The sequence below is a fragment of the Anser brachyrhynchus genome, assembly GCF_964034855.1.
Source record: "Anser brachyrhynchus genome assembly, chromosome: 1".
Lineage (NCBI taxonomy): Eukaryota > Metazoa > Chordata > Aves > Anseriformes > Anatidae > Anser > Anser brachyrhynchus.
Window position 1 is genome coordinate 179,914,465 of NC_137694.1, and position 11,759 is coordinate 179,926,223.

The following is an 11,759-nucleotide window of genomic DNA, read 5'->3' on the forward strand; positions in this document are numbered from 1 at the left end:
GCTTCTCAAACTCTGAAACCACAAATGCAAAACCTTGTCAGAGGTGTTTGTCTCATAGGTAAAGATGAGGGGAAGATATAGCCTGTGTTTAGTCAGTTCACTTCTTCTTGTCTTGTGAAGTGAAACTTTAAAAAAAAGGAGAGAAAGGAAGAACCGAGGAGTTACTGATCCATTCAATAAGCTTCAACTCTCTCCAAAATCATAATGTGAGTACTCAGAAGACAATGTGGAGGGGAATAACAAATACAACTGTTTGAAGGACAAAGTCAAATAACCCAACTTCTTTCCACGATGAGTCAACAGACCTGTAGGTTGGTTATATACCATGGGCATCAATTTACTAAAGCTTTTGATATCCGTGTGACATTTTTCTAGGAAACCACGTTTCAGCTGAAGTATCCCCAGCAGGCTACAGAGAAGATGACAACCCATCAGCAGTAAGCGCTAGTTCACGTACAAACTGGAAGAATGTTTCAATGTCCTTATTAACGTGGATGATCAGCCATGAAGCACGGTCATTACATCTCCCTTGCACTGGGGGGCCAAAACTGGGCCCAATACTCCAATGCTGAACAAAGGGGTAGGATCACCTCCCTTGACCTGCTGGCAGTACTTCACCTAATGCAATTAAGAATACTGAATGAGAAACACCTCACCCTCCCTAGATGTCTCTGGATGAAGTCAATAGGAAAACAGAGCAAGCAGGAGATGCTGACATCTGGGAAAACATACTGAGAAGTGGAAATAAAACTGGTGGAAGGCAAGGAAGTGGCAGGTGGATTATCCCTCTACAGCTCTGCTGGTCCTTTGGTAAAACTTTTCCCAGGGCTTTCTCCTCACATTGATTTCTTTCTTCACGAAGCTCTTTGCTAAGGCAATAGACACATTCCTGCCAACTGCAGAAATAGTTCCACCTTTTGACACCCGAATCTCTGGGAAATTGTTTAAAAGCGTCCTGTCTCATACAGGTACACACAGAAGCAGCAATTAGAACAAGAAGAAGAAGAAGAATGAAGAGAAAAGGCACACAATGGAGAAAGTCTGTGAACAAAAATTGTAGGCCAAGAGCTTTTTTTCAGGTGCCATGTGCAAAACAGTCCCAAGCAACAGACATTGTAAACTAGGAGAAATCCAGAACTTCTACAACTTTTTGTCTAAACACCCTCACAGACAGAAAGGAGAGGGCTTAAAGGCAGGTATCAGGATTTTGCCAATAATGAATGTTATTAAAAAAAATATGCTCATTTTAAAACGTGTTTCTTAAACCATTCTATTACTTTAGCTCTATCTGAAAGGTTCCCAGATTGAAAAGTATGTGCATTTTGCTCTGCTATTAATATATTTATCATTTTAATGATCTACTGTGGGTTGCTACCACCTATCTGTCTGGCAGGGACAACCCAATTACCACATCGATCAAACCCTACCCTCAGATGTTATGCAAAATTACTTAACTGAAAAAAAAAATCCAACATGCATGTTTACTATGAGGAGAATGAGCAACAACATTTCCTTGAAGAGTTTACTCAAAGTAGGCTTGCATATTCTGTGTGGAGAAAAGAAGGAAGTTTCATGTTAGCCTAAATTGATAACAATTAGTATATGCTCTTTATGTGGTATACGCTAAAGGAATGATGGCCAAATGATACAGAAAAAAATGCAGAAAAAAATCATCATTTTAAAGTCTTTCTACATCAAATTAGGGCAAAAAAATTGAAGGTTCAATTCAATCTCCCACCTCCAAGGAATGGAAATATTTAAGGAGGTGGAGGCTTTCTCTTGTGCATGTCTAAACAAAGCATTTGAATCAAAATCTGTATGTTTCAGTGTGTCCAACATAGCCAAAATATTTTGCTTAGAAAAGGAAGGCATGTGTTGCTATTTTCAATGCACTTCATGTAAAAAATGTCAATAATGAAACATTCACTTTGTTGAACCAGTTTTCACTGAGTCATTAAGGGCAGGGAACAGAAGAGACAGAGGGATATGAGGCATCTTTGAACACAGCGTATACAGCAGACTGCTGAGAAATTCAAACCCAAATGTCTAGACTAAGTGGAAAAACCTGAAGAAAAAATAAGCACACAACTTGGAACAAAGTCAAAGTCAGGATGAAATGAAACACACCCCCAGGCTGTGTTGGAGATGTTTTGATGCCTGTTCCCAAGCCACTTGTGAAGACCTGCCTCTGGTAAAGCCTTCTCCCAGACCACTGTCCCCTTCTCCCAGGGGCCAGCTGACCACGGCTCATTTTAGTGGGCTGCTCCTCTACCTACTCTCTAAGCTTATCCTTGCCTTGGGCCTGCCTGCAGTTCCCTTGCCCCTCTGTAAATGTGGCAGCACGCTGCTGAAATATATATATATATATAAACTCTCTGATTCTGACACTCATCCTCAAATTCCATAACAGCTTTGACAGAATTACATTTTTCAGAGAAATACTTTGCCTGTAATTTTCAACCAGTTCAGCCAAGCGGCACAGAGACCTCGGTAAAACTGGGCTCTTCAACCTGGTGAGCAGAGCTCACACAAAGGGAAATCATGTAGGGTAGAGCTCATCAACAGGCATGAATCTGTCCCCGTCACAGAAACCAAATTTGGCATTTTGTAGCCCCAAAGGACAGGCCTGATCTGAAATTGCATTGCAGCTTTCATTTAGAGCATGTAGGATCTGATTTCTGTCTTCCTTATCCAACAAGACCTTAAACTTAAGTAGGTTGTTGTAATCTTTGGGGGCCTGTACTAGCTTTCCACTAATAGAAACCAAATTTTGAACACCAGGGGATGAAATGAGGTGAATGCAATTGTCTATCTATTTAGTCACATGTATAAGTTTTAGGGCATATGAAACCAAAAATGGGGCTGAGGGCACAGCAAGAACCTGTCTGTACTTCAAGGTAAAGGGCACGTACAGCGCTGGAGCTGAAGAAGAAGCTTGAAGTGATGTGTTCCTAAATACGGATTTTCAGTTTTCATGGTTTTACAAGGTGCTAGGATGACATACACTTAATATTAGGCCACTTTTGCCTCAAAAGTGTGTGTGGCCACAGCCAAAGAGAATAGATGTCAAGAGGTACAAACCACCACCACGTGAGATCCTGCACCACATCATAAGGAAAAGGAGGGGAGCTGGCTAATATTACTTTAACACCACTTCTTAGCACACAGCCCTGTGTAGGATGACATTCCTTAGCAGTACCTCACACTCGGGGCTAAAGGGAAGGAGAACAAATCATCTTTGGACAACCACGTACAATTTCTCACCATCAGCTTTAGAAAGCTGTCTTCCAAAAAGCAACATACTCGAAGTCATCTTGTTTGCTTCCTTCCGAGGTTAGTCTTACAATGAGGGCAGTTCATCAACAGACCACTGATAAACTTATTATCAACACAAATAGTTCCTTTTTCTACTGCTGGAAGAAAGGCAGCAATCTCACTTCCCCAAATGAGCTATACCACTGCGGCACTTCTTTGGGCCTGGCTTAGGGGTGCACCACAGGATTAATGGGATTTTCTATAGGCTTAGTAAAATACAGATAGCACTTCACCTTTTTTTGGCAATAGTGCACATGCTACTTTTTCTAAACTGCCAATGTATTTTGCAAAAGTTAGAGCTCAGGTGGCAGTGTCCCAATTTTCTGTACGAAAGCTGTAAGTCGTGAAGAAAATGAATGCTTCTCTAAATACAAGATATACAATTTCCTTTCTTCTTTCTTGCGAATTCTGACTGCTTGTCTGATGTTGGCACTTATCAAGCAGACGACCCAGAGACTACGTTTTGTGATCGAGCCTGATAGCTGCAAATTCAAAAGGGCAGGCTGGAATGAAGAGAAATGTAGAAAAGCTGGGGGGAAAGGCATCGTTTCAGATGGTGACTGAGCTTCATTTCCTAACTTCTCTGCAATCCTCCTCTTTCACATCTCCTGGCCTTCTGCAAAGAAGGGAAGAAAGAAATAAGTGAAAGCGTTGAGTTTGTAGGAGGTACGAGCTCCACTTGAAGAGCCGTAATACATTGGCTGGTGTTCAAGGGTACGCTGGTTACTAGTAAACTGAGAAGTCTAGGAGCGTACACACTGCGTATTAACAACAGGCTCGGCGGAGGGCAGAGAAATCCTGCTGCTCCACGAGGCATGGTGGCCCCCCACACGGGTGGCGTGCAGTGCCAGCCACCTCATGGCCTGTTTTAGCGCGGGGGCAACCACAGATGCCTCTGGCCCTGGCCTCTATGCCCACAGAGCCCCTCCGTGGGCAAGGGGCTGCCCATGGGGGGCTAAAATGTGTGTCCCCTTCCATCTTACATGGCCAAGGGGCTGCCCGCAGCCCCAGCAGCCTCCCCCCCCCGATGCCCCCGGGCCCCCCTTGGGCTGGGGGCGCGGTGCGAGGGGCGGCCCGTCGGAGGGCTCCGGGCACCCAGCACCCCCCCAGCTCCCCTCGGGGGGGCTGTCGCCATCGCCGACGGCCGGAGCGGCCTCAAACCGGCTTACACCCGAGGCGACCTGCCCCTAATCCTCGGCTCTTCCCCGGGGAGGGGGCGAGGAGCCCGGGGCGGCGCCTGGGGCCTGAGGGGGGGCCGGGGGAGAAAAGGGAGGAGCGGGGAAAGGAGGGGGGGAAAAGGGGGGGGGAGGAGGAGGAAGAGTGGCTGTGGGGACGTGCAGAGCCGGAGCTGCGGAGGCAGGAGGGAAGGGCTCTGCCCGGCGAGGTTTGGGCTACCTGCTGCGGGGGGGATGGAGGAGCACGGCCACCCGTACGGCGCCCGCAGCCCCGCCTGGGAGGAACTGGTAGGTACATGCATGCCTCGCAGCGCACAGGCATTTCCTACCCGCCTTCCTGCCCGCTTCCCTATTGTTCAGCAGGGCTGTCAGCCCTGTCCCCGCTTCCCCCGTCTTCCCTCCTGCCGGCCCGGAGCCCTGCCGGCTCGCAGGGAGCTCATCGGGGCGCCCAGAGCCTTCCCTCAACTTTACCGGGGGAAACGGGGCGGGGGGGGCCCCGCTCGCTGCCTCCTTAGCACGGCAAAAGCACCCCGTGAAGGGAAAGGGAGGAGGTTTCCAGAAAGAGACACTTTTAAAAATTCTCTTTTATTATCATTATTATTAAATTTTTGCAGCCAGGCCATGGCAATCGTACAATCGTCATGTATCGGCCGAGCTCGCGCTCGCTTACGGCGAAGTGGAGCCGGGCTGGGGTGCCCCGGGGTCACCTCGCCTCGAAGGGCACAGGCGAAGCGGGTGCCACCACGGGGGGGGTCCCCAAACTGGCCGGGAGGGAGCTGGGGTGGCTTTTGGGTTTGTTTGAGCAACTCGGAGACCCTCCTCCCAGCCCGAAGGAAATCATGTCACCGGCATCCTCAGCGGGCGATAAAATCAGATTTCCCTTCTCGGTGTCGTCTGGTCCCGCCGTTGGGTTTTTCTCCATTGTGCGAACACACGCACACACTCACCAGGCAGGGAGGGCTAAAAATAGTCTTTGGGTGGCCACTCGGGAGATCCCAGGCTATCCGAGAGGTCAAGGCTAGGCTGTCTCTGGCCCTGAACTTGGGGAGATGGCATGAAGCACGCACCCATGCCACTGCCAACCTCCCTTTTGGATGGCTGTGCCTTTTTTTTTTTTTTTTTTTCCTGTCTCTGAGTCCAGGGCTCCTGGGTTTACTTGTAAACCCAATTTTAAACCGCAGCTGTGGGAGAGCCACAGCTTGGCTGGCCCAGCCTGCTCGCTCCCAGCCCTGGAGATACCCACGGGGAACTAAGATCACCCCTTTCCGCACTAGGATCTGTAGCCCCGTAGCCCCATGCCCTCCAAAATACATTTTTACTGGCCTCATTCTTGTTGTGAAGTTGAACATCCCCCTTCACTGCCCTCTGCAGTCCTCAGCCCCCGAAGCTGCTGCCGGAGATGCAGCTGTGATAGGGAAAACAGCTGTATGCGTGTTCCGGTAATATGGAGCTGACACCAAAAGGATCACGCAAAGGCAAACCTGAGATTTTTGCCTGGAGAGATGAAGACACTGTGGGAGGAAGGCGGCGAATCTGATTCCCCGCGAACACGTTATCCTATTAAGCAGTGACATTTAAATTGGCTGCCGTCATCCGAAACTCAGATGAAACTCGGGAGGCAGATGGATTGCAGCCCCTCCGCTTGGAAATGCGGAGTCCTGGCTGAAGCATCCAAGCCCGCTTCCTTCTGTGCGCAGGGCTCATAAACAAGGAGCACATCTTTTTTCTTTCCTTTTTTTTTTTTTTTTATTAACCCTCAGTCTCCCCCTCCCCCAGTAAAGGACAGGATTTGGGTCATGTTTATCATTTCATTGCTGCGTTTGTTCAGAGTACACACATGAATGCAGTTTTAAGGTTAACCACTGCACTAATTTCCTTTACAAGCCTCAAATTTCAGCTAAAGCACTCAATCCTCTACCTGGTAACCTGCTGGTAAAATACATAGTCTTTGTGGCAAAAGCCACATCATTCTTCTTTGTATAGATTATCTGCTTTTAAGTGGGCTTTTTATTATAATGGGGACAAAGGGAGATTTAGGTGAAGAACTGCATCACGAAGAAAAAGAAAGTGCCCAGACCTCTCCCTAGCTCTCAAAATACAGAAAAAGAGCAACAGGAGAGGTGAAACTTTTGATTGCAGTTTTTGAATCTGTGCATGGTAATTACCTATGCAAATTGTCAAAAGTCATTTGGAAGCACTGTTCCTACAGCTGTCCTGAGAAATAACTGACCTCCATCAAATGGAGCCGCAACTTCTCCTTTGAAAATGTCAGGGTTGAAATTGTCTGTGTGAAATTTCAGACATCTATAAAATCCTCTCCTTAATTCATGGCTCACTTTTGAATGGACAACCTCCTCCTGACTTCAGTAAGAGTTGCATCAGGCCCTCCATGATATAGCTAAATAGAAGTAACAGAAAATTTAAGTGTATCATCCTGAACTCTTCAAAGGGAGATTCAGTTTAGTACTCAAAATATACAAAATATATGTTACGAAGTTCTATACCCTACTTTCATATTTTATACGGGACCTGAGTCTTGACTTTACCTTTCACTTTGAAATCCATAGGTGCGTCCTAACACATTTTCAAAGCAGCTCTTTACTGTGCTGACCTCTCCTGTTTTACACCTTTTCAGTCTGGAGCATACAAAACAGTTTTGTAACCTAGAGGTTACAGAATGGTTTCAGCTACTCCTGAAACATAGGCACTGCCGTAATACAAGCAAAGTAGTTACTCTCTTCAACAATGGTATGCATACATTTCGTTATATTTTGGCTTCCCCTTTGGTAAGTAAGGAAGCCAAGTAAGAATAACATAGCTAACTTGATCTGTAGAGGGAGTGCAGACAGGCAGATCTGAAATTAATTTGCTCAGTATGGTGAGACCGGTTAAAAACTATAGTTTTCATTAACCATCAAAATTAGGAAAGATTCAATAAAATCTTTTAAACAGGGTGAGTAATGCATTGTCAACCTGGCACATATACCATCATTTGTCCAGTCCCCCTCAGAACAACCTTTTGAGGTGGAGAAAAAAAACATACTGCCCTTCAGTTTATAGATGCCAAAGTGACCTAGAGAAAAAGAGGTAAATATGCCTATTATACCAGGAATCAATATTAGAGCTGGAATCATTTTTTGTTCCTGGAATCAAGTGATGCGTTAATCTGCATTAGAAACTATAATCTCCAGTGCAGCTGGAGCGTATGTGCATTTGGATTTTTTGTACATTGCATATGCTTTTTAGCGACGCATATGCTATTATCAGCACTGGAAGCTGTTCAGTTAAAACATTCTCACAGTGCATGTATTTACCCAGCACTTTGGAATTCGTTGAATATAAAGGGCAGATCATCCGCTGATATCAATTACCGTAGCCCAAATGATGTCAGTGGAGCTGTTTTGTATCAGTTGAGAATCTCCCTTTAAATGCCAACCTTTCTTGACTCTTTTCACTTGCTTTAGGCAGGACATTCAAGGAAATTATTAAGAAGCATGAAACTGAGTATGTTAAATGAAAGACATAACATGTGCAATTATTACATGTGTTTTTAAAGGCTACATCTAGCCCTGTATTCTTCAAGAGCCTGACTCAGTGCTTACAGAAGTCTAGAGGATTTTACTGGTGCCATTTGTACCACAGTACTCATAGCTATATTCCCTGAGCTGAAATCTGCTATATGCTATTTCTCATATTGAGTCTGACATCAATCACTTGGGTAAGTCACTGCTGAGAGATGCAAGTGATGGAAGTCAAGTTGGCAGTCCTTATTCAGGCAAAGTCCCATGGGTATCTCAGGCAACTTCACCTGGGTAACGACTGGAACTAGACCCTGAGGGTGTATTAACGCCTTTGAAAAGCAGAACTGGTCAAAACAATGAGATCTTTAAAGCTGTCCCTGTGCACAGACAATACATAGATTTGTAGAAACACCTTTCTGCACTAATGTGAGTGAATAACTTGAGTACTTTTCCCCACACTTGCTTGGTTTTCTCTGTTTTGAGGCACTCTGAAAACACTAGCTAATGGCAGATTTTAGCACCTAGAATTTTACAAATTCCACTACATACCTTGCAGAAACCATATGTAGAAACCAAACTGTACTTGTGGGACATTTCCTACATCTTCAGATTTGGGTTACTACTCAACTCTCCATATGAAGTGACGAGAGAACATTTCCAGTACTTCAGTTCTGAAGTTTAGCAAGATATGATGAAAGAGACTCACTTTGAAGCGAAAGGCTGGTGCCCTCCCCTTGTAACTGAATTTTTTTCTCCAGCCAGTGGAGAGGAACACGACAATGGGGTAGCACAGGCAAGGACATGTGATGCCCCCTGCACAGTGCAGGAGCTAGGGTTGTTACTTAAGAACGTGAACAGAAGCTGGAGAACTGTATTTATTGCCCATTTCACCTACAGATATTCATTCAACAGGTTTTAGGTATCTGAGGGAAGAATTTGAGCTGTCTATACAGATATTTAAGGAGATCTGCAGCTCCTCCAGTTGCAGCACCACTCGATTGAGTGTGGCAGGCACTGTTACATTAAAAAATGCAAATTATTAACTTGTTTCTATGTTCCCAGTGTATTATCTACTGTATGAGAAAATAATGCATTTACATGCATTGCTAAATTGCCCAATGTTTTATAAAATTCAAGATGAGTTTTTGAATTAGCTTGCAGCATAACAAAATGTAAAACTGGTTTGAAAACAAACCAGATTAGTCTTGTTCAGGAAAATAGTGGTGCCATGTACTTGTTATTAGAAAACTCCAGTGGAAAGCTGTTTTTGCAAATACACTGTAACCACTCACTGTTTGCAGGATCAAGGTGTAAATATTGAAGGAAAAAGCATTCAAATTACGTTTTATTCATTCATTTAAAAAAAAAAAATCACCCAAAGGTGCAAATTTGGAGTCACCAATAGGGTCAACTTTATGATCATCCCAAGTTCAAAGGTACTAATCCAAAATTACATATAATATCTCTCCTTTTCACCTTAATTTTGGAAGGTAGGTGAAATGTCTACTTGTGTACAATTTTGCATGAAACTTTGCATAGGATATTAGCCTTGTGAAAGAGATACACAGCTGTCACATACGCCATAATTTTGAATGCTGTTTTAGTATGGGAACAAATTTAACAGTGATAGTGTTGTTCATCTAAGTGCTGCTTAATTCAGTTGGATTAAATGGAGCTAGTGAGTGTTGCAGGCATCCTATTAGCACTAAGTGTTCCTCAAATCACAGTCTCAGTCCTATGCAATGAGTATTAGCATTAATTAGCAAACCCAGTCTCATCATCTACTTGCAACATTCAATTGTCATTTACCTTCAAAAGGCTCCGGTATTTGCAGTGAGTGAGCCATGTTCTGGTGCAATTTGTTATTCCTGAAGTTAAGGTGGAGAAAGAAGAGGAAGAAAGGTAGATGGACTGAACAAATGTCTGTAAACTTCTCTCTCAACCTTTCTTCTGAGCTGCATCCTAAATGAATTCAGTTGCACCCCTGCTCTTGCCAAAGTTTGATCTCATGGTTTCAAAAAAGGAGAACTCTCTCTCAGGTGAAGAATGAGACAAGACAGTCACACTTTAGTTTCACCATTAACCCATAAGGAAAACTTCATCTAGTTTGAGATATAATGTCAGTGGTAAGACTCAGGTCCTATTATATTCTAGTAATAAATGTAGGTAATACTATCAAAACTCTAAAATATACCTTAATAGAAGCGATCCTACATAGAGAAGGGGAGTAGGACCTCGTTGGAAGTACCTGATGCAGTAACACAGAACCAAGACACAAAACCAGCAAGGCTTCATGAAAACATTTAAGTTCACCTGCTATAAATAGGAGTCCCAATAAAGGAAACGGGATGTTCCAGTGTATGATATAAAGCTCGCGGCAAAGCGTTTGCACTGTAGTATAGGTTCTACGTTTCAGTTTTGTTTCTCATCAACTGCTTTGTGTTTAGGTACTGCGGCACTTGTACTAGCATATTAGAGATGCCAGTTCCCTTTCTAGAAATATAAATAGAATTGTGGGAATATAGAAGCCGCAAGTATTGATTGCTTTCTTATGTTTAATCCACTCCGTGCACTCGAGATCTGTGTATTTTATTTAGTATTGCTGTGATTTAAGTGCTTATTTTGAACACTGACTACAGGCAAGCCACAATAATTTCCAAGTCCCACAATTTAGAACATGTGGTGACAATGCTAGATCGTGCGAGCTGCCAGATTGGAGATGAAAAGTGACCCTTTGTTTATTCCCCCCAAAAGGCTACTCTTAAAGACAACTGTAACAAAGTAATAAGAGAATTAAAGGGTTATGAGGGAACAACTGGAAAGCAACCCCTGCGTTTGTCCAGTGCTTGAAAGATACTGGCGGAGGTCACACACCTCCGTGCCACAGAGCAGACGAGGAGCCCGTTGTGCCAGAGGCTGTACACCCCGTTCCAGGTTGCTGCCCGTGCTCCCTGCAGCTTGCCCCATACTGTCCCCAAATTCGGAGCAGGACGGTTCCCTCTACTCGTGCGAGGAGGCAGGATGGTCACCACATCCCACTTCGAGGCGACGTATCCCCGGTACGCCCGCTGCCTTCTTGGCAGAGTGATAGCGGGTAGCTGCGCTCCTTCTGGCACGCCTCTGCTCCACACACCCGGGCAGGTGCCTCAGCCCACCTCAGCTCACCCCTGAGCCACGAGGGACACCCACAATGGGTGTCCCAGGGGGAAAAGGGGCCCTGGGGCCACCCGGCTGCGGGATGGGGGGCGAGGCCCGGCGGCGGCCCCCACACGAAGGCGGGCGGGCGCGGTGGCCGCCGCCACCTTCGCCCCTGAGGGCTCGCAGCGGCGGTGAGGGCGCGGGGGGCCGGGCCGGCGGAAGATGGCGGCCGGGCTGTCGGCGCCCGGCTCTTCCTCGGCTCGGTCCCCGCGGCCGCCTCCGTCCCCTCCCCTCTGCGCCGCCTCCTTCCCCACCCTCCCGTCCCTCCTCCTCCTCCTCCTCCTCCTCCTCCCCGGGGAGGGGAGCGGCAGCGGCTGCCCTGGCTGAGCCGGGCTCGTGTGCTCTTTCTCGGCAGGAGTCCGGGAAGATGGCCGGGGCCGAGGCGGGGATGAGCGGCGCCGGCATCCAGCAGCAGCCCCAGCACCCGGCGGCGGTGGGAGCGGCGGTGGGGGCAGCGGACGAGTCGTCGGACAGCGAAGGGGAGCACGAGGGCCCCCAAAAACTCATCCGCAAAGTGTCCACCTCGGGGCAGATCCGCAGCAAGGTAAAG

The 11,759-nt window shown here is 46.3% G+C and overlaps 1 protein-coding gene across 8 annotated transcripts in view; it reads left to right on the top strand.

Annotated features, from left to right (window-relative positions):
- The first annotated feature begins 4,614 nt into the window (after window positions 1-4,614).
- DGKH (diacylglycerol kinase eta) overlaps window positions 4,615-11,759 on the top strand; it is a 176,990-nt gene continuing 169,845 nt past the window's right edge. For 3 of the 8 annotated variants that reach the window (XM_080554966.1, XM_080554955.1, XM_080554956.1), the window contains exons 1-2: window positions 4,636-4,778; window positions 11,565-11,753. Coding sequence is in view for 4 of the 8 variants with exons in the window: in XM_080554960.1 (XP_080411086.1) it covers window positions 11,202-11,753 (552 nt within the window). In the remaining 4 variants the exon portion in view is untranslated. Of the gene's footprint in view, window positions 4,779-10,431; window positions 11,754-11,759 lie in introns of those variants that run through there. The other 5 variants (XM_080554960.1, XM_080554962.1, XM_080554954.1 and 2 more) reach the window with 4 other exon arrangements.